This window comes from Podarcis cretensis (genome assembly GCF_951804945.1).
Source record: "Podarcis cretensis genome assembly, chromosome: 1".
Lineage (NCBI taxonomy): Eukaryota > Metazoa > Chordata > Lepidosauria > Squamata > Lacertidae > Podarcis > Podarcis cretensis.
In genome coordinates this window covers 5,125,886-5,152,446 of record NC_137170.1, presented here as the reverse complement: position 1 = coordinate 5,152,446, position 26,561 = coordinate 5,125,886, and the positions used below count along the sequence as shown (strand labels likewise).

At 44.0% G+C, this 26,561-nt stretch overlaps 1 protein-coding gene across 1 annotated transcript in view; it reads left to right on the top strand.

Annotated features, from left to right (window-relative positions):
- The window catches only part of GNG2 (G protein subunit gamma 2), a 72,628-nt gene that overhangs the window by 40,364 nt on the left and 5,703 nt on the right, over nt 1-26,561 (top strand). Inside the window, exons 2-3 of the mRNA XM_079963664.1 lie at nt 21,008-21,088; nt 22,188-22,320. Of these exons, the coding sequence (XP_079819790.1) occupies nt 22,234-22,320 (87 nt within the window). The 5' untranslated portion in view covers nt 21,008-21,088; nt 22,188-22,233. The remainder of the gene's footprint in view (nt 1-21,007; nt 21,089-22,187; nt 22,321-26,561) is intronic.

Here is a 26,561-nt window from a genome sequence, read left to right as displayed (position 1 = left end):
TATGAATACGCTAGTATAGCATATTGTCTCTGTGGCTCTCAGGAAATGGGTGCAAGCTAACAAAATGAATTTCAGTAGGGACAAACGTAAGGTTCTGCACTTAGGTAGAAAGAACCAGATGCACAAATATAAGACGGGGGGGGGGGGCACACCTGGCTTACTAGCAGTACATGTGCAAAGGATCTAGGGGTCTTGGTGGACCACAAGCTGAACATGAGTCCACAGTGTGATGCAGCAGCAAAAAAAGTGAATGCTATTCTAGGCTGCATCAACAGAAGTCTAGAGTCCAGGTCAAGGGAAGTAATAGTACTACTCTATTTTGCCTTAGGGGACGCGGGTGGCACTGTGGGTAAAAGCCTCAGCGCCTAGGGCTTGCCGATCGAAAGGTCGGCGGTTCGAATCCCCGCGGCGGGGTGCGCTCCCGCTGCTCGGTCCCAGCGCCTGCCAACCTAGCAGTTCGAAAGCACCTCCGGGTGCAAGTAGATAAACAGGGACTGCTTACCAGCGGGAAGGTAAACGGCGTTTCCGTGTGCGGCTCTGGCTCGCCAGATGCAGCTTTGTCACGCTGGCCACGTGACCCGGAAGTGTCTCCGGACAGCGCTGGCCCCTGGCCTCTTAAGTGAGATGGGCGCACAACCCCAGAGTCTGTCAAGACTGGCCCGTACGGGCAGGGGTACCTTTACCTATTTTGCCTTAGACTACACCTGGAATACTGTGCCCAATTCTGGGCACCGCAATTTAAGAAGGAGGTTGACCAGCTGGAAGGTGTGCAGAGGAGGGCAACCAAGATGATCAAAGGTCTAGAAACTAAGCCTTATGATGAGCTCTTGAAGGAGCTGGGTATGTTTAGCCTGGAATAGCGGAGACTGAGAGGAGATATGATAGCCACATGGAGGAGGGAGTATGCTTGTTTTCTCCTGCTCTGGAGGGGAAGACTCGAACCCATGGCTTCAAGTCGCAAAAAAGGAGATTCCAAAAAAATTTTTGGAAAAGCTTTCTGACAGTAAGAGCTGCTCAGCAGTGGAACAGACTCCCAGGAGAGGTGGTGAACTCTCCTTCCTTGGAGATTTTTAAGCATCTGTCCTGGATGTTTTAGCTGAGATTCCTGCTTTGCAGGGGGTTGAACTAAATGACCTTTGGGGGTCCCTTTCAACTCTAAGCTTCTGTGATAGGGGGTCGCTCCATCCCCTTGTTCCTTTCCCTTTTCTTTTTTATTGAAGATTTGGTGTGTTGCAATACAGTCATACCTCATGTTACATCCGCTTCATGCTCTGTTCTTTCAGGTTGCGTCCTGCGGTGACCCGGAAGTACTGGAAAGGGTTGCTTCCGGGTTTCGCCGCTCGCACATGCACAGAAGTGCTAAATCGTGCTTTGCGCATGCGCACAAGCGCCAAATCATGCCGCGCACCTGCGCAGATACAGTGCTTCAGGTTGCGGGCTTTTCATGTTGCGAACGGACCTCTGGAATGGATCCCATTCGCAACCAGAGATACCACTGTACAAGCAAATAAGCACGGAAAAATAACATATAGCCCTCCACTTTCAGTATGAGATACTATTATCCAAGATATTGCAGGGAAAGAGAGGAGAGAGATAGGTGTGCAGGAGGGATAATGATCTTTTGTTCTATTGCATAGTGTTTGCGCTGGGATTTTGGGGTCAGCGTTGTGCGGGATGGTCCTTTATTTGTATAGTTATTTAATTTTGTTGGCATAGCAAGATATTGGAAGGTCCAGATCTTGGTTTGTTGCATTTACTTGGTTTGCAGTATGGTTTGTTTGTGAGTGTATAGACCACCGGTGCCAAAATGTACCTACTAGGAAAATTAACCAACAAACTTAGACTAGCACTGGGACAAGCAAAGGAGAACCCTTTTAGCCTGACGTGACTCCCCTTTATCCCATATCCAGAACAACAAGACAAAGCATATGAATCAATGGGTTTGGTCCTTTTCTGAACTTTCCCCACCCTCTTTTGTGCAAATCCCTATCATTCTTATTTACATATTCATGAGCAGGAGTTGCAATGCCATTTTGAGGCTCAAACGCCTCCAGGCTGTTGTGAGCTGTTGTGCCTGTTAAATCTTTGCTACTTGCCAACATTCGAGGGAGAAAATCTGCGAGTGCCTGAAAATAACATAAATGTCATCTGTCAACGTTTCAGCGTGGGGCGTCTCGCTTGCCATCAATTAGCCGGCTGTCCAGATCTTGTTTAACTAAGCGATGCTTCCCATCCGTTACAAAGTTCTATTTCCCATTTTTCTTTCTCTTTTTTCTTTCTTTCTTTGCCAGCTGAACAATCCAGAGACCTTCCATTACGGAGTTTTAAAAACCTCCCAGTACTTTTAATAGCGCACTCAGGCCTTTGCAGAATGAATATTTCCCCTCCTCCCTTGAAAAAGGGCAGTGAAAAACCAAGAAGGCTTAAGCCGAGCTAGAGCTCTCTGGAGCATAAGCCCAAAACCTCTTTGCAAAAAAAGCTATACAGTGGTACCTCGGGTTTCATATGCTTCAGGTTACAGACTCTGCTAACCCAGATATAGTCCCTTGGGTTAAGAACTTTGCTTCAGGATGAGAACAGAAATTGTGCTCCGGCGGTGTGGCAGCAGGAGGCCCCATTAGCTAAAGTGGTGCTTCAGGTTAAGAACAGTTTCAGGTTAAGAACGGACCTCCAGAATGAATTAAGTACTTAATCCGAGGTACCACTGTACTAAAGTATAGGATGCAGCAATCAATCAATCAATCAATCAATCAATCAACGGTCCTGAGAGATCTGCATTGGCTCCCAGTGCGTTTCCAAGAACAATTCAAAGTGTTGGTGCTGACCTTTAAAGCCCTAAATGGCCTCGGTCCAGTATACCTGAAGGAGCGTCTCCACCCCCATCGTTCAGCCCGGACACTGAGATCCAGCTCTGAGGGCCTTCTGGCAGTTCCCTCACTGCGAGAAGTGAGGTTACGGGGAACCAGGCAGAGGCCCTTCTCGGTGGTGGCAAATAAACAACTACCAGACTTTTAGAAGACATCTGAAGGCAGCCCTGTTTAAGGAAGTTTTTAATGTTTGATGTTTTATCGAGTTTTTAATATTCTGTTGGGAGCCACCCAGAGTGGCTGGGAGAACCCAGTCAGATGGGCAGGGTATATATAAATTATTATTATTATTATTATTATTATTATTATTATTAGGGTGGATTCAAATGGTTCTTTTGCATGTTGCAGAATTCCGACAATGAGGGCACTTTCCTCATAGGAAATAATCTGTAATCCAGCCTGCTGGCAAGGGATGATTGGAATTGTAGTACAAAACATCTGGAAGGCACCAAGTTGGCAAAGACTGGTATAATCTGTCCGTTGAGCATCATATGCTAGGGCAGTAATGGCCAAAGCTGGCCCTCCAGCTGTTTTGGGACTACAACTCCCATCATCCCTGACCACTGGTCCTGTTATCTAGGGATGATGGGAGTTGTAGTCCCAAAACAGCTGGAGGACCACGTTTGGCCATCACTGTGCTAGGGCCATGCTAGGATAAACCTCGGGAAGCCACGTTTAGCAGTGTGTGAAGCGGCCTACGTTCTGAAGGAGAAGACAGGTGGTATCAGCTCTCGAACAGCGGAACTGGTCTGAAATCACAGGGGTGTGTAGCAAGCTGCAATTGGAATCCACCTAGCCCAGTATTGTCTGCACTGACCACCAGCAGCTGCTCCGCAGGATTCGAACCTAGTACCCAGAAACCGGATCAACATCGGGACATTGTGAGAGAACACCATACATTGGAAGCTCTGTGGTATCACTTTGAGTTGTGGCTTCACCCCAAATGACCCTGGGAGCTGTAGTTTTTTTAAAGATGCTAAGTTTTGTTAGGGATGTGGGTGGCGCTGTGGGTTAAACCACAGAGCCTAGGACTTGCCGATCAGAAGGTCAGCGGTTCAAATCCCCGTGACTTGGTGAGCTCCCGTTGCTCGGTCCCTGCTCCTGTCAACCTAGCAGTTCGAAAGCACGTCAAAGTGCAAGTAGATAAATAGGTGCCACTCCGGCGGGAAGGTAAACGGCGTTTCCATGCGCTGCTCTGGTTCACCAGAAGCAGGTTAGTCATGCTGGCCACATGACCTGGAAGCTGTAAGCCGGATCCCTCAGCCAATAAAGCGAGATGAGCGCCGCAACCCCAGAGTCGGCCATGACTGGACCTTTACCTTGACCTTTAAGTTTTGTTAAGAGACCGCTTGCCTCCCAGGGAGCTGCAATTCATAGAATCGTAGAATTGGAAGGGACCTTGAGGGCCATGTAGTCTGACCCTTCAATGCAGGAATCTCAACATGTGGTTTCCCATCCAATTTGGAACCACCCTGGACCCTGCTTAGCTTTGCAAATCGTGTTTGCGATTTCATTGCTGCGCCCCTAGGTGGTTCGATTCCCAGAGTTCCCCATGAAGAGGAACTGATTATTAAAACTCTTTTTGAACTGTGGTTCCCGGAGCGGAAATAACAGCTCTCAGCATTCGCAACAAACTAGAACTCCCAGGATTCTTTTTTGGGGAGCCATGCCTGTGCAAAGTCATATCATAGCGCGTTAAATGCATGCTGCAAATGCAGTGTTCAAATGAGGTCTCACATCTGAGTTTTTATGATTTTTCCTCTCGGTGTGCCCTGAAATAAGTGGAACTGTCCTGTTTCCACCTTATCTTCTCTGTTCCCCACATGTTCCCCTCTGGTTCTGAAATGCCTTGCTTCCGACTGCTCAAACTCCCATTGCCTTTCGGCATATTTTGAATTTTCAGGGGGGGAAATTCCTCTGAAGGTGGGAAAGAGAGAGCAGGATTGGAACTCAATGCTGCCACGCCAGCAAATGTCACAATGCCCTCCTTGTTTCTGAGACAAGGAAAAACATACATCTATTTCTTTTGACCTGTGGAACGGGGTGGGGAGATTTTCCTTCTTCTCCCTTGCCAAACCCTTTTGAAACCTCGCTTCCCCGAGATGTGCTGAGCAAACCGTCGCCGTACGCCAGCATGCTAATGGAGCCGTCTCCATGGAAACGGGCTCATTACCACTCATTTTTGCTGGCCCCTTTCCAGTTGGGCTCCGCTCGTCTTTCAAAATTTCAAACCGCACATCATAAATAAAAAAGAGATTATATTTTATTTTTTTTAAAAAATGCCAAGGGCTGAGAAAAAGAAAGAAAGCAAAAAGCTGAATGTGAATCGACTTCCTTGTCCCCATTAAGAAACCTTGTCGGTTCCAAAAAAAGCCGGAAGAATTTTTGCTAGGCTTGGTGGGAGAAGATATTAAGAAGACAGACCAAAGATCATATCTGTATGCAACAACAGCAGCTAGAGTTTTGATAGCCCAAAAGTGGAAGTCACAGGAGATTCCGACTGTAAGGGAATGGCAGATAAAGTTGGTCGAATACGCTGAAATGGCAAAATTGACACACAGAATTCGCAATCAGGAGGAGACGAAGTACGAAAAAGAATGGAGTAAATTTATGGTTTATATAAGTGAGAACTGTAGAAATATGAAAACGTTGGCAGGATTGAATTAAGTCTTATGTCACGCTGTAATTCTTAACCAATGAAACTGTGAATTATAGACTGGAATAAGAAAACTTGCGGAAGGGAAAGATGGAAGTCAACGGCTCTATGGAGCATAAAGTAGGATATATGTAATAAGACTTGATGTTTTTGTTGGTTGGTGTTGGTGTTCTTAAATCTCAATAAAAAGCATTTGGGAAAAAAGAAAAAGAAACCTTGTCGGAATCCCCAGCGGAAAAAAAGTCAAAATACCAAACAGAAATCTTAGAGGGTAGAACAAAACTTTTGTATAAAATGTACGACTATTTGCTCGAATGGAACACCCAGGATGAAAGAAGTCATGATAAAATGGTTACTTTGGTTACAATATTGAGTACAACAACTGGGTAAGACTATGGAAGGAAGGTATGAGGTTTACAGCATGCTCCACCTTAAAAGAAAACCTAGGGGAAATGATGTACCAGTGATATATTAAACGGTAAAGGGACCCCTGACCATTAGGTCCAGTCGTGACTGACTCTGGGATTGCGGCGCTCATCTCGCTTTATTGGCCGAGGGAGCCGGTGTACAGTTTCCAGGTCATGTGGCCAGCATGACTAAGCCGCTTCTGGCGAACCAGAGCAGCGCACGGAAACACCATTTACCTTCCCGCCGGAGCGGTACCTATTTATCTACTTGCACTTTGACGTGCTTTCGAACTGCTAGGTTGGCAGGAGCAGGGACCGAGCAACGGGAGCTCACCCCGTCGCAGGGATTCGAACCGCCGACCTGATCAGCAAGTCCTAGGCTCTGTGGTTTAACCCACAGCGCCACCCGTGTCCCTTAGTGATATATTACCCCGGTTAAATTGGCAAAAATGTACAGATTGAGCCTGCTGGAAGTGCAAATTAAAGGACGGCGAATTCTACCGTATGTGGTGGACATGTGAAAAGATGAAAAAGTTTTGGGACTCGATATATAATGAGTTGAAAAAACTTTTCAAATATGCATTCCCAAAGAAACCGGAGGCTTTTTTATTAGGGATAATAGGAGAGGAAGTGAGAAAAGAAGACCGTAAATTATTTCAGTACGCCACGACTGCCGCTAGGATTCTCGTGGTCCAAAAGTGGAAATCCCAGGAGATCCCAACCATAATGGAGTGGCAGACAAAATTATTTGAATATGCAGAATTGGCAAAAATGACCTCTAAAATTCAAGACCAAAATGTGACAAAGTTTGAAGAGGAGTGGAGTAAATTTGTTGTGTGCATACGAATTAATTGCAGAAGTTTAAAAACTGTAGCAGGGCTAATATAAATCCTGTGATGTGAATAGAGGGCAAATATGAATCTGTAAGAGAAGACGTAAATTAGGAGAACCGAAGCAGGCCAGGAGGGAGGTCCGGGCACAAAATTGCGCAGGGTAAATATTACAACGCAAAATGTTGAATGTAAAAGTTTAAATTTTATTTATGTTTGTGAAAATCAATAAAAAGCATTTGAAGAAAAGAAAAGAAAAGAAACCTTGTCGGAATCCCAAAACATCCCAAGTGCTTGGAAGAAGAGGGAGGGGAACAAATGCAATGTGCGGTTTTCAAAAATTTGTTCCAACCTTGATGCAAGGGCTTGGCGGGCAGGTCCTTCCCCAGCCAGTGCTCTGTTTCCAGCAGCAGGTAGCCAAAAACTGACAGGCGGAGTATCGCAGGTAGACTGCGCGTAGACATGGAGGTTCTATTTAACTCTTATCTCCGGGCTATTTTTCCTCCTTGCGGGAGGGGAAAAGCCATTTAAGCTAACAGTGACTCGGACTGGAATGTGAAGGAACCGCTAGGCTAAGCTGGCCTCCTCTTCTAAAGATTTGTGATACAGTACGTTGCAATGTTTAAGTTGCTGTCATGTTTAAACTACGCTTGATATTAGTTGCAACACAGGCTTTGAAGTTTGAAACGTCTTCTTCTTTTCCTCTTATGTGTTTACTTCCTTGGCTCCCGTGGGCGTCCTCTGTTTGGGTTCCTTTGTACATTTCGCTTACTTTTCAAGTATACACACGTATATAAATTGTAAACAGACGGAATTTTGCCTTCGTTGGAAACCAGCGGTAATGAGCCTTTTGCAAATCCAACTAAACATTAGGAAGAACAAATACAAATGTATTATTTCGGTCGCAGACCAGTTCCAGCTCACATACAGTATCAGGGAAGTCATAAAACACGATAGGGAGACCCCACAGCTAATTCTCCCCTGGCCTCCTCACTGGCCCAAGTAGGACCAATTCAGTCAGCTAGCCCTGGTGATTATCCAATGCTTATTTCCCCTAAACTGATTTTTGAATTTTATTGTTATTCATGTTTTTGTACTGTATTTTATGCTGCTTTTATAAGTAAGTGTTTCATATTTGTCGTTAGCTGCCCTGAGCCCGGTTTTTGAACCAGGAAGGGTGGGGGGAAATAAAAAATATTTATTATTATTATTATTATTATTATTATTATTATTATTATTAAATTTGCAATTGGGTATAACAGGGACAATACAGATATAACAACAGTTAAAAATATGTAACATAGAACCAAAACATAGAACCAAATAGACATAAGTCTTATAAGTCTCTGAAAGTCTTTGTAGACCGTGCAAGTCTCTGAAAGAAGCAAGGGGTCAGATTCTTATCTGGTGAAAACAAGCCATAAAGCTTTGTTTTATGACGTCCAATGTTTTCAAGAGTGCATATTTTGTGACTTTCAGAGATTTATAAGATTTCTGTTTATTTGGTTTTTCAGAGAGTGCATATTTCATATATTTCATACTGTTCAGTGTTCTGTATAGAGTATGTAAAGAGTTTATATTGACATCACATTGGTCATCGTGTTGCCTTGGATATTACAAATAAAAATGGCGACCGGGGGTGGGGTGGGAACCTGCTTGCCATCGCCCCATTTTGGGACGGTGAATTCCACAGGTGGGCACGCCATTGTGCAGGGTTATACCGGTTGAATTATGACCTGCCATGCAGGTGTTAAAGGCACATGGGCTCTGTTGGGTGGGGAGGTGACAACTGAGGATCAGATCTTAAACAGGACCACCTGTCGGCAGTAAAGGGGAGGAGAAAATAATTAGCCAGCTGGAACTTATACAGAGAACAAAAGACGTTTATAAGGCTAGGCCAAAGTTTCCTTTGCAAAGCGAGCGGGGGAGCATAGTCCTTGCAGAAACCCCCTATTTCGCTGTCCGGATCTTCAGTTTCAGTGAGTGCATGAAAACTCTCAACCTTGTTGCTTTGTAATCTCCTTTCTCTGCAAGAATCTGGGTGCTTTTATTGCAAGGTTTGCAAGCATGCCGGCATCCCACAGGTGAAGTTGGTGGAGAGTGTGTTAGGAATTTTATGGTCTTAGATATATGGTAATGTTCATAACTGCACATACATAGATCAGCACAGGAAGACCAACCTGGAACCATTTTGATTCCTAAACTGACCAAATGTTTTCTCTGCAAGGTCAAAATGGAAACGCCTCCCCATTGTCTTTTCCTTCACAAATCCTGTCTTAAGGGTATGTCTGTGTTTGAATAAGGGTGTGAGCCTTATCATTACAAAAGACTGGCCAGGCTCCTCAGGCAATCCAATCAAGTAACCTGCCAGACAGGAAATAAACAAGCAACAGGAGAAAAACAACATGCAAATGTTCTGTTTTAGACCGCCTTTTCTGTGATGTATCTGAGAGGTGGTCTTAGATTACACCCCTTCTGTGATGTATGTATAATGTTTCTGTGGGTGGTCTTGATCTACAGGATGGGAATTTCAATAAAGATCAAGCTTACTAGCTGCTTTGCTTCTCAATATTCTCTGGTTGGCCTCTGTTATTTTCTCCTACCAATAGGGAACCTGTGTAAGGACTCTATATGGGCTCTTGGATACCCCATAAGGGAAAAGGGCACATTTTTATTTACAACAAGAGGCATGCTAAGCCAGCCTTTGCCAATTTGGCAGCCTCTGGAGGTTTTGGACTACAACTCCCATCGGCCCCAATTGGCAAAGGCCGCCTCTAATATAATAATACCACCTCCCAGTATGCCCCACGGAGAGCCTCAAGGTCCATAAATAGCAAGACCCTAGTGGTCCCGGGCCCTAAGGAAGTCAGATTAGCCTCAACCAGAGCCAGGGCCTTTTCAACACTGGCCCCAGCCTGGTGGTGTAGCACCCTGCTTGTGGTTAACACTTAGCTGGAATGAAATATTCAACGCAGCAATAGAGAAATTAAAATAATAATTTATTTGTCAGACAAATAAATATGAGGCACAGTGGTATATGGTTACCAAGCTCTGGCCTGGCCTCCTGCCATTCTGGCCAGCACTTATATTTCCTTAATCCAGCCCCCTTGCTCCTCCTGTGGCTGCCTCTGTCCAATCAGCCTGGTTAAAATTCCTATTGGCTGTTTGCTAGAACCAATCACAAAAGATACACCCATTTCCTTCTGTCCTTTTATGGGAATCAAAAAGCTATATATTCTTCTATCTATAAATGACAAATAAGTAGTAATATATCTTACATGTGTCTCAACAAGGAATCTTAATTACCAGCTCACCTCTTGCCCTCCTTGCCCTATTGCCTTCCAAAACAGATGGTTAATCTTGAATTTTTATCTTAAACATATGTCAAGGATTTTGAGTTCACATCAACATTGAGAGATCTCCTTCATTTGAAGGTTTCTAAACAAAAGGCCTGACAACCATATATCAGAAGTGCTCGATGGCGTCTCCTGTCTGGCAAGGGGGGCTGGTGGCTGACTTAATTTCAGGATAGTTACAACTCTTACAACTATATGAAATAAGAATCTAGCATTTCTTAAATCCTCTGCATAATTATATTTAAGCTAATTTATTTAATACATAAATAACCTTTTAAAAGGAAAAGAAATCTTAAAAGGATCTTAGTTTAAGAAAGAAACAGCTTTAGAAAAGACTTCCCAAAAATGTTCTCTTCCTTTCTGCCAGCTCTTCTTCTCTTGTTTCTCAGCCTCAAAAATAGAAAGAAAGAAAACCTATCTTCTCCAGCCAAGCCAGTTGCCTTTTTCACTGCTCTTGACCTTTCAACCTTAGGAAGAAGATATGGCTCATTTTACTATTTATCAACCCTTAATTTGTAGGGTCAGTGTAACCTTGGCTGTCAGCCTGTAATTCCCTTTTTACGACTTTGAGAATTGTTTTCTGCTATAAATCAGGGGGCCCCCTTGTCTAGGAGAAAAACATTTTGCCAAGGTTCTTAGGCAGCTGCTCTTCTGCCTGGCATGAAACATTTGAAAATCTTTAAGCTTTTTAAGATACAGGCCCTGATCAAAAAATATAAGCTTTGATAAAAATGCAGGCTTATGATTAGATGCCTCATTGGAACGCTCTGTCTCATGAGACCAGGGCCCTGTGGGATCTGATTTCTTTCCGCAGGGCCTGTAAGACAGAGTTGTTCCGCCTGGCCTTTGGCTTGGAATCAACTTGATCCCCTCCCCCTCTTTTATTTCTTTTTCCTTTCTCCTCCTGTGATGAGGCTGCATTTTAATATTTTAATGTTTCAATATTTTAATGTTGTATTTTCATTATGTTTTTAAGTTGTATTCATTCAACTTGTTTTTATTATTGCTTGTTAGCCGCCCTGAGCTCGGCCTTGGCTGGGGAGGGCGGGGCATAAATAAAAATTATTATTATTATTATTATTAATGTGTAGTGAAAGTGGCTTGAACACCAAGCTGCATTTGTTGCACGTTATTTTATGCTCTTGCTTCAAACTGGACGGGGTTCGTATGCTGCCTGGAGAACTTGCACTATGAGGGGGTGGGTGAAAGCAAAGGGTAAACCTTTTTTTGTGGCTAGGAGTGTGTGGTCAGATGACTTCCGTTACATTTCAGAACGTGCGCCTCCCGTCTTCACTTGTAGGATGGCCAAAGTGAATGCCCCCCCCTCCAGTTAAGCCCCGAGCACTTAAACCAGGAGTCAGCAAACTGTTTCAGCAGGGGGCCGGTCCACTGTCCCTCAGAGCTTGTGGGGGGCCGGACTATATATTGGGGGGGGGGATGAACGAATTCCTATGCCCCACAAATAACCCAGAGATGCATTTTAAATAAAAGGACACATTCTACTTGTGTAAAAACACAGTGATTCCCGGACCATCCGTGGGCCGGATTTAGAAGGCGATAGGGCCAGATCTGGCCCCCCGGGCCTTAGTTTGCCTACCCATGGCTTATACCTCCACCTGTGCCTCTGCATACCTGAAAACGTTTCATGGGCTGCCTTTGATGCGAGGCAGGTGTTGCTGGTTTTGCGGCTGGCTTTTAACACACACAAACCAAACTGTTCTCGAGATCACTGTGTTCTCTTCCTGCTTCTCTGCCCCTGTGAGTACTTTCGTTTTATTTTATTGCATGAGTGTACTGTGGGAATGTTCAGGGTGGCAGGACAGGATATATCGTTTATTAATATACTTCCTAACTTGTGCTACCTTCCCCCTTTTTACACGCATAGCAGGTAGCTGGTTGCAGGCTCGTGTGAGCTTCTCACTATAATAATAATAATAATAATAATAATAATAATTTATTATTTGTACCCCGCCCATCTGGCTGGGTTTCCCCAGCCACTCTGGGCGGCTTCCATAAAAACCAAAAATACACTAAAATATCACAGATTAAAAACTTCCCTGAACAGGGCTGCCTTAAGATGTCTTCTGAATGTCAGGTAGTTATTTATCGCTTTGACATCTGATGGGAGGGCGTTCAATTATACAATTCGGTCTGTCTGAGATTGTACGTTCCTGCTAGCTGAGAGCTAGCAGAGCAGTCCTAGCTAAAAGCTGGTCAAACGAAGAAGGAAGTAAAAAAGAGTGCGCTGCGTGACTCATCCTTTCGTTCCCTGGACAGGTTAGGTCACGCCCACCTTCTATCACATGCAAAAGGAAGGGTGCTCCAGCCCAGGAGGAAACAGGAAGTTTTGAATGGCTGAACCAAACATTCCCATGCATGTCTTTTCTAACATTACAAGGAATGTTGTACTTGACTGCCTCTCATGGATCACATCCCACACTGTCAGGGACTCAGCGGGAGCGCAGGGAGGAGAGGAGATGGACTTCCGGAGGCGGCGCCATCGGTAATGGCGGATACCCTCTGAAACGGAGGGGGAAGCTCCGCAGAAATCGGGTCCACCGCTACAGCGAAGCGGAGGACCCTCAAAAAACCCACAGGCGGGTGAAGCCTGGGGCCGTGGGGCTCAGCGGGCACGCTTTGCGCCCCCCCGAACTGTCAAAGGAGCCCTGAAAAGAGCTCCGGAGCGGAGCGGGGGTGTAGCGCTGTGCTGGAGCCGATCGCTACTTCTGCGGAGTGAAGCTGCATAGCAGTTACCGGAGAGCGCTGGCCTTTTTCCTGTGAAACATCGGATTAAAACAGCTATCCGTGAGTAAGAATTGGGAACTTGGAAAGATCAAAGTTAAGACCAAGTATTGGACTTTGATTTTGAATTTGAATTTGAACTTGAAACTAGAAACTTGAACTTGAAATTTGAACTTGAAACTAGAAACTTTGATCGGGACTTTGAACTTGAATTTAAAATTCGGACCTGAAATCGGCAAAGTGCAAACAGGAAGTCCGCTTTGCCGATCCTGTAAATAGAATAAAAGCAAGGGACAAGGGAACTTTGAACCACTGACTTGTTTTATATAAAGAGCTAAATTTCACTGTCAGAGCAAAAGAACCCCCCCCCCCAAGTAGGGAAGGGGGGACAGAAAATCCACCACTTTACTTTTAACACTGATCTGCCGGTCTGTCTTAAATAAATGCAAGGCTACTGTGAAAGTGCTGTTTATGGACATTGTAACCTTTGCTACTGAATGTTTAGAAGGACTGGTAACAATCAAGGGAGCCTCCAAATTTATAACTTTTTTACTCTTTTACTCTTGCAACAAATTGGAAAGATAACTGGGGAGCTGATGAAGTTACTGTTTAACAATCATTGAAGAAACAACCTGGTATTCTGCTCCCCTAGAGGAACTTTGTGTTATAGCTGGGGATTTTCCACTGCAGCTGCTATTGTTTATAGCTAAGAAGGAAGCTTGGGAATTGTGTGAGTGACCTTGATTTCCAGAGGCAAGCAATGGAAGAGAAACAACCAGACAAGTTACAGCCTCCAGATAAAGTATCAACAAGAGCAAAAATTAAACAACAGCAGCAGCTGCAGGCACAGCAGCAACTCCAGCATAGAAGAACATCATCAGCAGGACTCTCTATCCCACAAGCTACAGAAAGGGAAGAATCAAAAGGAACAGGATCGGATTCTGCAACATTAGACAAGATTTTATCGGCTCTGCAAAATTTGACAGCTAAGATTGATCAAAATACTTCAACTATTAAGGACCTGGGGCAAAAAGTAGACGATTTGGGGACGAATGTGAATTCTAACACCCAGGCGATTGACAGACTGGTGCAGGAGTCTAAGGAGACAAAGAAGACTGCGGAGGAAGCCAAAGAGAGGGTATTGGCAGTAGAACAAAAGATACCACCAATAAATAAAAAATTGGATGAATACAAGGTACAATTCTCTTTGATTGAACTTAAAGAGAAACAGACCAACTTGAGAATTAGATCGGTCCCAGAAATAGAAGAAGGAGACTTGATAGAACTGTTGACATCGGAATTTGAGGAGTGCTGGGACCTGGATCCAGAGAAAGAAGAATTTAAGATAGTGAGTGCTTTTCGATTGGGAAGGGTTAAGAGGAAAAATAGGCCGAGAGACTGCTTGATTGCTCTAAGGACAAAAGAGGAAAGAGATAAAATACTGAGTCTACACTACCAGAAAGCACTCGATATCCAAGGGGTGAGAATTGAGATTTTTAAAGATATCCCGAAATACCTGCTTGATCTTAGAACCAATTACGGAAATTTGGTGGACCTGCTAAAAAGAAACGGAATTTTGTTCAGGTGGGAATTCCCACAAGGCCTCTCGTTTACATTTAAAGGAAAGAAAATTAAGATAAGATCAGAGGAAGATAAAGAGAGTTTTCTGAGAAATTTTGGAGAAGAATTACAAAGAGAGGCCAGAACAAAAGACTCGGAAATATTAGGACTGGGACCACCTGACTTAGGAAGAACTCTCTTGGGACTGGACCAACGGAAAGAGATACCGCCGACAAACCAAGAGCAACTTCTAGGAGCAACTGGTGGAACATCAGAATAACAACAACATGTCTCTGCAGATGTTAACTTGGAATGTTCGAGGTTTGAACTCCCCCAGCAAAAGGAAGAGGATTTTTCATATTCTGAAAAAGGAACAATTGGACCTAATTTGCCTACAAGAAACACATATAACAAGACTCCAAAGGAAATTATTGATAAGTAAAAAGTTAGGCCAAGACTTTATTTCATCAGACAAAGTAAAAAAAAGAGGAGTTGTGATCTACGCAAAAGAGAAATTATCACCAAAGTTTCTCCTTAAAGATGAACATGGACGATTTGTGGCAATTGAAATACAATTCCAAGGAGAGAAATTAGTAATAATTGGAGTCTATGCACCTAATGAGGGGAAATCAGAGTTTTATAAGAAACTGCATGAGACGTTAATGGACTTTATAGATCGAAATATCATTTTGATGGGAGATATGAATGGCGTTGTCTCGACATATATGGATAAATCTGAAAGACAAGTAGTCACAAAAGATGGAAGACTACCAAAGACCTTTTTTGAATTGACAGACAATATGGACTTGATTGATATTTGGAGAACTAAAAATCCCCTAGGTAGAGAGGGGACCTTCTTCTCTGAAGCCAATTTGACCTGGACTAGAATAGACCAAATTTGGATTACAAGAGGGATGGCACCCAAGATTCGAAAGGTGGAAATCTGCCCCAAAATCTGCTCCGACCATAACCCAGTGAAGATGGATATGAAACTAACACCCACTGGTTCCTTTAGATGGAGAATGAATGACACCTTGTTTAGAGACTCTGAAATTGTGAAAAAGGCCCAAAAAACACTAAAAGACTACTTTGAGATAAATTTGAAGACTACTGTGGAGAAAAGAGTAATCTGGGATGCAAGTAAAGCCGTAATGAGGGGGTTTTTGATCCAGCAAAATGCTATAAAGAGGAAACTTCAAGAGGAGAAGAAAGAAAAGATTTTAGAGAAAATTAGAGAAGGCGAGAAGAGATTAAGGACTAAACCTAAGTCACAGGACATTCTACGAGAAATTAAATTACATCAGGCACAATATTTGAAAATGGTTAACCAGGATATAGAATGGAAAATTAAACAAATGAGACAAAAAGCCTTCGAATCGGCCAATAAGTGTGGAAAGCTGCTAGCTTGGCAGCTGAAGAAAAGACAGAAATTAAATACTGTTACCAATCTTGAAGTAAATGGACGAAATATACAAAACCCACGGGAGATTCAAGACTGCTTCCAGAGATACTTTAAACAACTGTATTCACAAGGGCCACAGAATGAGATCAAAATCGAGAAATTCTTGGAAACAAATGGATTACAAAAAATTTCTCAAGAGAATAAATTAATACTGAACGACAAAATTTCTGAACAGGAGGTTGAAGGTGCCATTAAGAACCTGCAATTAGGCAAGTCTCCAGGCCCGGATGGGCTAACCTCCAAATACTACAAAGACATGAAAGATTACTTAATTCAACCTCTAATGGAGGTTGGCAATGAAATTATGGAAGGGAAAAGAGCGCCGGAGTCGTGGAAAGAAGCTTACATCACGCTTATACCGAAAAATGAGATAGAAAAGACACAACTAAAGAACTACCGCCCCATATCCCTACTTAATGTGGATTATAAAATTTTTGCTGATATTTTAGCTAGAAGATTGAAAAAAGTTTTAGCAACAATGATTCATAAAGACCAAGCTGGCTTTCTCCCAGGCAGACAATTGTCAAATAACACGAGAAACTTAATTGACATTTTAGAAAAGCTACAAGTTAATATAAATACAAAAGCTGTTTTAATATTTATTGATGCGGAGAAAGCCTTTGACAATATTTCGTGGAGCTTTATGAGGAAAAATTTGCAAGGGATGGGGGTTGGAGAAAGGTTTGGAAACGGTATAGGCGCGATTTACTCAGAACAGAAGGCGAAATTAATAGTGAATAATGCAGTAACGGAAGAAGTTAAGATAGAGAAAGGGACACGACAAGGCTGCCCAATTTCCCCTTTGCTTTTCATTTCAGTCCTGGAGGTCTTGCTGAATATGATTAGAAGGGACCAACAGATTCAGGGTATACAGGTCAGAGTTAAACACTATAAACTTAAAGCCTATGCAGATGACCTAGTACTGATGCTACAGGAGCCAATCCCTAGTTCTAAAAGAGCACTGGAAATAATACAAGAATTTGGTCGGGTGGCAGGTTTTAAATTGAATAAATCAAAAACTATGGTTTTAGAGAAAAATTTGACAGCAGTAGAGAAGGAAAGGTTTCAGGAAGAAACAGGTTTAATATTGGTGAAAAAAGTGAAATATCTAGGGGTGAACTTGACTTCGAAGAATGTAAATTTATTTAAAGATAATTATGAGAAGTGTTGGTCAGAAGTGAAAAAAGATCTTGAAATTTGGACAAATTTGAAACTTTCCTTACTGGGTAGAATTGCTGTTATCAAAATGAATGTATTGCCAAGAATGTTGTTTTTGTTTCAGACGCTACAAATCATTGACAAAATGGACTGTTTTGAGAAGTGGCAAAAAGAAATTTCTAGATTTGTCTGGCAGGGCAAAAAGCCCAGAATAAAATACAAAATTCTTACTGATGCAAAGGAAAGAGGGGGGTTTGCCCTGCCGGACTTCAAGTTATATTATGAAGCAGCAGCTTTTTGCTGGTTGAAGGATTGGCTACTTCTTGAAAACACGGATATTTTGGATTTGGAAGGATATGATAACGTTTTTGGGTGGCATGCATACTTGTGGTACGGTAAGGCTAAAGTGTACAAGACATTTAAAAACCATATTGTCAGGAAAGCATTGTTTAATGTCTGGATGAAATACAAAGATTTATTGGAAAATAAAACCCCTAGGTGGCTCTCACCTATGGAAGCAAAGGCCTTAAAAAAGCTTAATATGGAATCTAACTGGCCAAAATATTGGGAAATTCTGGAGCAGGAGGGAGATAAAATAAAATTGCAAAGCTATGAGAAACTTAAGGATAAGGTGCGAGACTGGTTACATTATTTTCAAATAAGAGAGGCCTATCATTTGGACAGGAAAATTGGTTTCCAGGTGGAAAAATCAAAGTTGGAAACAGAATTGTTAGAACCCAATGCTAAGATATTGTCGAGAATGTATAACTTGCTGTTGAAGTGGAATACTGAGGATGAAACGGTAAAATCTGCTATGATAAAATGGGCACAAGACGTTGGTCATAACATTATGTTTGTTGACTGGGAACAGTTGTGGACCACCGGTATGAAATTCACGGCATGTAATGCCTTAAGAGAGAATATTATGAAAATGATATATAGGTGGTACATGACCCCAGTCAAACTTGCAAAAATCTACCATTTGCCCGATAATAAATGTTGGAAATGCAAAGAAACTGAAGGGACATTCTTTCACCTTTGGTGGACGTGCCCAAGGATCAAGGCTTTCTGGGAGATGATTTATAATGAACTGAAAAAGGTATTTAAGTATACCTTCTTGAAGAAACCAGAGGCCTTTCTTCTGGGCATGGTCGGCCAATTGGTGCCAAAGAAGGATAGAACTTTCTTTATGTACGCTACAGCAGCAGCAAGAATACTCATCGCAAAGTATTGGAAGACACAAGATCTACCCACTCTGGAAGAATGGCAGATGCAAGTAATAGACTATATGGAACTGGCTGAAATGACCGGCAGAATTCGAGATCAAGGAGAAGAGCAGGTGGAAGAGGACTGGAAGAAGTTTAAAGTCTATCTACAAAAACACTGTAAAATCTTTGAATGTTGAGGACATTGAAAAGGAAAGAAGGGGTTCTAGTGACTGAGTTAAATAAGAGCACAAAGGGAGGGATCAAGAATCAAAATGAACAAAGATTGAGCTTGCTGAACTAATTATTAAATAGAATACAAGATCGGGAGGCGGGTGGAAGTAAGGAAAATAAGGTTTTGAAGGTTATAATTGGAAAGTGAGGGATTTTTTTTTTGTTTTTATATGTTAAAATCTCCTTTTTTCTCTTCTTTTTTTTGTCTATGTTTTCTTTTCTTTTGTAATGTTTGTGAAAATTTTTCTTTTTGTAATGTTTGTGAAAATTTGCTTTTTTGTTCTTTTTTGTGAAAAATGCAATAAAAATTATTTAAAAAAAAAAAAGAGGAGATGGAGAGCGAGGGGGAGCAATCCGAGGGCAGCGTAGGAGAGGATGACAGCAGCCCGATAGATTCCGTGAGCCTCTCCAGCGAATCGGAAGATTCACAGAAGGGGGCGCCGATGGGCAGGGCAAGGGGGGACCCAAGGGGGACACCCCAGAAACAAGGGGCCAGCGGGGACTCCCAGAGCAGCAGTTGGAAATCAGGACCAGCTTCCCCACCAGAGCGTAGTGGGGGGGAGGAGTCCCAGGTATCAGAGCCCACATATTCACCACCAGCGAGAGAAGAGGAGTCAGGGGTGGCCACGCCTCCATCGGAGAGCGAGGGAACGGTCAAGAGGAAAGTTGCAGGCTGGGCGCGCGCGCCAAGTTCAAATGTACAGGCGAGCGGCACAGAAGGTAGCCCGGATAGGGAACCAGGTCCTAAAGCCCGCCGGAAGGAGGGGGAAGAATCATCAGGGTCAGTGTCAGAGGAGTCCAGGAAGGATGAAACCCTAGCGGGCAGGAGGGCCCAGAGGAGAAAGGAACCTAGGAAGAGGTGGAGCAAGGCGAGAGTCTTAAACTGGTGTGGAAGGGGCGGAGACTCAGACGGGACTTCGCCGGTCTAAGGTCGAGACGTAGAGCTGCGCGCTGCGGCTTTAAAATGGAAACTGAACCTCAATAAAGACCTTTGTACATAACTACAGCCTAGCGTTGGTCCTCTGTGAGCTGGGACCTGGAGGCAGCTCTGACACACACGTACCACCATTTTTCTTCCAAGGATCTCCATGTGGCTGTGCGAAATAAGCCTTTGGGATGCTCCCCAGCCACACCCCCTCTCCTCAAGCCCCGCCCCTCATCTTGAAGGACAAGGCTACCAATGGCCACTGACCACAACAGCTGTGTCTTTCCTCTACTGTTGGAGGCAGTGCGTCTCAGAAGAGCCACGGCCGGGAATGGCGGGTTGGCAGAGACAAAGTCTTGCCCGCGGACTTCCCTTTGGAGCGCCTAGTTGGCCACTGTAAGAACAAGGTGCTGGACGGGTGGTGCCTTTGACCTCATCCTGCAGCCAGGCTAACTTTCCTACCGTCGTGCGGGACATAATTGAGATTGAATCCTGACAAGACTGTTTTGGTGGGGACAGGAGGCGGGCAGGTGTGGAGGACTCCCTGGTCCTGAATGGGGTCACTGTGCCCCTGAAGGACCAGGTGCGCAGCCTGGGAGTCATTTTGGACTCACAGCTGTCCATGGAGGCGCAGGTCCATTCTGCGTCCAGGGCAGCTGTTTACCAGCTCCATCTGGTACGCAGGATGAGACCCTATCTGCCTGCGGACTGCCTCGCCAGAGTGTTGCTCTGGTTATCTCCCGCTTGGACTACTGCAATGTGCTCTCCGTGGGGCTACCTTTGAAGGTGACCCGGAAACTACAACTAATCCAGAATGCGGCAGCTAGACTGGTAACTGGGAGCGGCTGCCAAGACCATATAACACTGGTCTTGAAAGACCTACATTGGCTCCCAGTACGTTTCCGAGCACAATTCAAAGTGTTGGTGCTGACCTTTAAAGCCCTAAATGGCCTCAAAGGCCCAGTATACTAGAAGGAGCGTCTCCACCCCCATCGTTCAGCACTGAGATCCAGCGCCGAGGGCCTTCTGGCGCTTCCCTCACTGCGAGAAGCCAAGTTACAGGGAACCAGGCAGAGGGCCTTATCGGTGGTGGCGCCCTCCCACCAGATGTCAAAGAGAACAACAACTACCAGACTTTTAGAAGACATCTGAAGGCAGCCCTGTTTAGGGAAGCTTTTAATGTTTGATGTATCACAGTATTTTAATATTTTTTTGGAAGCCGCCCAGAGTGGGCGGGGTATAAATAATAAATTATTATTATTATTATTATTATTATTATTATGCCTTTGTTTAGCTCTGGTGAAACAGATTCCGATTGCTTCCTTCTGCTTTTCTGCGGGCAGTCAGTTCGCTCTTTCGGGTTATAAGCTATTTCGAGCCCCCTTTAAATGTCGCGCCTTAGGCTTGCAGCCTTCTCTGGTGCCTGTAAGGTGAAGGGTGGGCAATCAATAATAAAAATAATAGTTAATAATATTATTGGGGGTGAGGCGAGGGGGGAAAGGATCTCCCCAGGGGCTGGTGGGAGTTCTGCTTCAAAACATCTGGTGGGGATGGATAACAGGGCTTAGACACATCTCACATGCCCCATTCTCTTTGATTCTACAGGACTTTGCTTACTCTTGAGGAGTGAACATCCTTGGCTCGGATCATCTCCACACAGACTATCACAGGGGACACTGACTTGAGGTGAATTGTCCTTCATTTTCTATCTAGCGCATGAGACCCTTAATCTCAGGGCTGTGGGTTTGGGGAAAAAAAAACATTCCAACATTGCAGAGGGTTGTACAGTGGTACCTCGGGTTACATATGCTTCAGGTTACAGACTCCACTAACCCAGAAATAGTGCCTCGGGTTAAGAACTTTGCTTCAGGATAAGAACAGAAATCGTGCATCGGCGCGGTGGCAGCAGCGGCCCCATTAGCTAAAGTGGTGCTCCAGGTTAAGAACAGTTTCAGGTTAAGAACGAATTAAGTTCTTAACCTGAGGTACCACTGTACTAGATTTTCACTTTTCTAAAGTCTCAAAGGATGGTTCTTAATGTTCCTTATTGATAATGTTCTTGTTTTCTCTTTTTGGCAAACCAATTTGACTGTGTGTTTTTTTAAAAAAAACAGTCACACGGCGTATGAATTTTATGAAATAAGTAAAATGAAATAAGTCATCTTGGGAATCTTGCTGCCTAATCTCAAAACACATCGCGGGAGGGAGCTGTTTGAACCAGGCAGAGGGCCTTCTCGGTAGTGGCACCCACCCTGTGGAACGCCCTCCCACCAGATGTGAAGGAAATAAGCAGCTATCCTATCTTTAAAAGACATCTGAAGGCAGCCCTGTTCAGGGAAGTTTTTAATGTTTAGTGTTTTATCGTGTTTTTAATATTCTGTTGGGAGCCGCCCAGAGTGGCTGGGGAAACCCAGTCAGGTGGGCAGAGTATAAATAACAAGATTGATTGATTGATTGATTGATTGATTCTATCAGCATAATGCCCTTGTATGCATTTTCTCAAAACTCACTTTACTTTTTATACATCTGAGTTTACAAGAATCCTCCTCTACAAACTAAGTGTTTTCCCAAGTTGAGTTTCTGTTCTACACCAGCTAAGGTACTTTAAAAATAAAAATAGTGGACTAGTTTCTTGCAGCCCATGAAACCAAACTGTAGTATTTGCATCATTATTAATCACCGTCCCCTCGATCAGATTCCTCATCCCCCGAGGATGGCTTTGCAAGCCTAGCAGTTTATTAGCTTCCTGATGGACCACCTTGATTTATTCTCTCGTCTTTTGCAGTGCACCGGGAGGGGCAAGCACCCGCAGGCCCACGAGGAAAGTTCAGATGGCCAGCAACAACACCACCAGCATAGCGCAAGCCAGGAAACTGGTAGAGCAGCTCAAAATGGAGGCGAACATCGACAGAATAAAGGTAAGGCCCCGTGAGCAAGTTCTCGGCTCAGACAGGTGGCTTAGGGCAGGCGTAGGCAGCCTTCGGTCCTCCAGATGTTTTGGCCTACAACTCCCATGATCCCTAGTGAAATATACTCGTTGAGAGTGGATTTCATGCTGTTTATTCAGCTCATAGTGTTGAGGAGGAATGAATGTTCCCCCAAAATATCTGCTTTATATACAACACAATGGGCCCCATGTGATTGGCTAATTCCAGGATTCTCCTGTAGGCCAATCAGGTTGTGGATTCACTTCCACCTGGAGCTGGATAGGGTGGGTCCTGTGGACCAATCAGACTTCTGCATTCTGGATCCTATTGTTCTAGGACCAATCAGACTGCTGCATTCTGGATCCTATTGTTCTAGGACCAATCATTTTGTTTATTAATACTTTTCTGTGGAGCCTAGTCACATGTGTTTCTTGTAAGCAAATAATGTCCAATTGTTCCTTTTTTAATATATGAAAAATTTTCCTCCTTTTTTTCCGGGATGTTACAGCCATTTATGTTCCAGCTCAAAAGTTGCAGAGACATCCTGAATAAATCTGATTATTTTTCTAGGGTTGGTACCTTGTTCGCTGGGTCTTCAGGATCCGAGGGTGCAGGCACCCCTGGTGCTCCAGGCCCCGAAGGTAGTTCAAGTCCTTTTTGAAGGTCCTCTCCGTAGGCGGTCAGAAACTTGTCTCTATCTTCCAGTGTTCTGATTTTAATCTTCTTCCCTCTAAAAGTGAAAGATAATCCTTGAGGAAAATCCCACCTGAAGATGATTGAGTTGCTCCTCAACAGTCTTGCTAGTTCCAAATAGTCAGATCTAAGGTCCAACAGCTGTTTAGGAATATCCTTGTAAATTTCAATTCTTTTGTCCAGAATATCCAGTGACTTTCCGTAATGCAGACCTAAAATCTTGTCCCTTTCCTCCTTTGATCTCAATGTTATTAGACAATCTCTGGGCTTCTCTTTCTTTATAAATCTTCCAAGCCTGAAGGCTGATATGATTTTAAAGTCTTTCTCCTCTAAGTTCCAGAACTTGGAAAATTCTTTAGTCAGAAACTCAGCTAGGTTATCTTCTTCCACCTCTGGTACCGACCTTATCCTTAAATTGGTCTCCCTATTCCGCAGTTCTATCATGGAAAGATAGGTCTGGTGTTCACCTACTTGTTTGCTGAGTGGCCTTACCTCTTTTTCTAAATTTCCCAGTCTTTGGCTGGTATCCTCAGCCAATTTCTGATTTTCACTTGCAGTCTCCTTTAATTCTCCAATTGCTTGTACATTCTGTGCGACTTGTCCAGTTAATCTATTTAGACATTCTGTGTTTTGGTCAATTTTAGCTATGTGCTGATCAACTTTTTTATCCAAAGATTCCAATTTTTCAAGAATCTTCTCTAACATAGAGCCAGTTGCTCCTGAGGCCATCTCTTCCAATTGTAATTCCTCAGTTTCTGCCCGTGGCAGAGAAGCAGCTTCTTCCTCAGAAGTCAAAATAGGCAAAGTAGGCAGAGTAGGCACAGATGATCTACGTGCCTGAGAGGCTGCGGTTAAAGTTGTTAAAGTTGTTTGTCTGGTTCTCTGTCCCTTTTTTCTTGCGCCACTCATTCCAGAGTTATCTAAGAGTCAAGGTCAAGCTGAGTTTTTCCCATGAGAAAACTACGGCCCAGATGGTAACAGTCAAACAGGAGGCCGGGAAAAGGAAAGTAAAACAATGTCACTGCTGTAAATCCCAAATCCTCTAGGGGGAGCTTAAAATGTCTTTAAGGAAGAAATCAATTCCAATAGAATTAATAAAGTCTAATTTAATGTCCAGGAACCTTCAATAGGGTAGGTTTTAGCAGAGTTAATATTTAAAAAGTCACAGTGTTTCAAACAGTGCTTACTGGTGTTCCAAAAGGTGTTTCAAAATAGCCAGTCCAAACTCCCTCAGATTGTTTCAAAGTTTAAGTTCAAAGTATCCAGCCCTGCAGACTGACTGCTCAGTTACTCAGGCAGTTCCAGCACCTGGGTTTCTTGCTTAAATTGTAATCCAAATGGAAGAAAGGTATCACAGTCCAGATAGAAGTCAAATAATCAGTTACTTAGAATCCTTATTCTGCTTAAAAATAATTTCCACGGATGCACAGATCAATTAAGTTAAAAAGTTCACTCTTTGCCTCCACTCCTCCCGCTCTTTGCTTTAAAGTTCAGTGTCAGCGGAAGACGGACTTCCCTTTTTTTCGTCACTCCGCTTTCAGCCAAATTCAATATCTTTAAGTCTCGAAGTTTGTAAGATCCTTATTACTCACGGATTGTTGCTTTCCGAATCAGAGGTTTAGGAAGAAAGGTCAGCACTCACCGGCAGCAGCAACGCGGCTTCGCTCCGTTGATCGCGGAACGACCCACAACGCCGCAACCCCCTCCGTGATCCGGACCCCCTTACGGGGTTCCTTCAACATTTTGGGGACTGCTCCTGGCGCCCGCCAGGTCCCGGGACCACAGGCTTCTGCCACCTGTTGTTTTTCAAAGTGGGTCTCCGCTTCGCCGCAGCGGACGACCCGTTCTCAGCGGAGCTTCCCTCTCCCGGTTAGAAGAGGGCAGCCATTGCCGTTCGCGCCGCCTCCGGAAGTCCTGTTCTAGGACCAATCAGACTGCTGCATTCTGGATCCTACTGTTCTAGGACCAATCAGACTGCTGCATTCTGGATCCTATTGTTCTAGGACCAATCAGACTGCTGCATTCTGGATCCTATTTTTCTAGGACCAATCAGGCTGCTGCATTTTGGATCCTATTCAACTCAGTACATAACACCTAGCTAACAGGACCAGTTGTCAGGGATGATGGGAATTGTAGTCCCAAACATCTGGAGGGCCAAAGGTTGCCTATGCCTGGCTTCGGGGAAGGGGATGTTGTTGTTTTTTTAAAAAAGGGATGGCGCAGCTTTGGCCCTGCAGAAGTTCTTGGGACTACAACTCCCATAAGCCCCAGCCAACCTGGGGATGGTGGGAGTTGGGAGTCCATGGAATTGGACAATTCAGGACAGCGCGTCGTTAAACGGTGGAACTCACTGCCACAGGAGGCAGGGATGGCCGCCATCTTGGATGGCTTTAAAAGACAACTAGCAAAATTCATGGAGGAGAGCGCAATCAAGGGCTATTACCCACAGTGGTTCTGCTCTGCTACTGTAGCTGGAATCAGTGAAGTTTATGAATGCCTGTTGCTGGAAGCTGCAGAAAATGAGAACGGTCTTGTGTTCGAATCCTGCTTGAGGGTTCCTCATTGGGGCATGTGTTCAGCCACTGTAAGAACAGGAGGCTGGGCTAGATGGGCTTGATCCACCAAGCTCCTCTTATGTTCTTAAGTAGACTGGCTAGAATTTGCAACGATGAAGTGACTCCACCCCCACCATCCAGGGAGAAATCTGGGCTGTTGGTGTGGGGGACAATCAGGAGTGGATTTATTTTGTGACAAGACCACAAGCTCTGTGATTCATAACAATTTCCTGGGCTCCAAATCTATTCGTTTCAAGAGCAGATCTTTTGTTCCTGGTTCCAGTTGGCGGAAATCTGGATTAAAAAAACAACAACACCAGATCCTGCAAGTCTGCCCACCCATGTCTTGGTAAATGAAATTTGGCACATGTGTGCCAGCGAATCTTCTTTCTTCTTCTTTGGCAATCCCTTGTAGCCGAGTTACAGATAGGTAGCCGTGTTGGTCTGCCATAGTCAAAACAAAAAATTCCTTCCAGTAGCACCTTAAAGACCAACTAAGTTAGTTCTAGGTATGAGCTTTCGTGTGCATGCACACTTCTTCAGATACACTGAAACAGAAGTCACCAGACCCTTCTATATAGTGAGAAGGTGGGGAGGGGTATTACTCAGAAGGGTGGTGGGAATGGGTGAACAAAGACATTGGATTCTTATCTCATTATACATGACAAAGCCATTTTTCACCTTCTCACCCCTTGCTTTTTCCTGTAAGACCTATTGCAGTCATTAAGAGTCGTCAACAGGCTCATCACAGCTATCTGCCAATCACCCATACCCACCACCCTTCTGAGTAATACCCCTCCCCACCTTCTCACTATATAGAAGGGTCTGGTGACTTCCGTTTCAGTTATAGATAGGTAGCCGTGTTGGTCTGCCATAGTCAAAACAAAATAAAAAAATTCCTTCCAGTAGCACCTTAAAGACCAACTAAGTTAGTTCTTGGTATGAGCTTTTGTGTGCATGCACACTTCTTCAGATACTATCTGG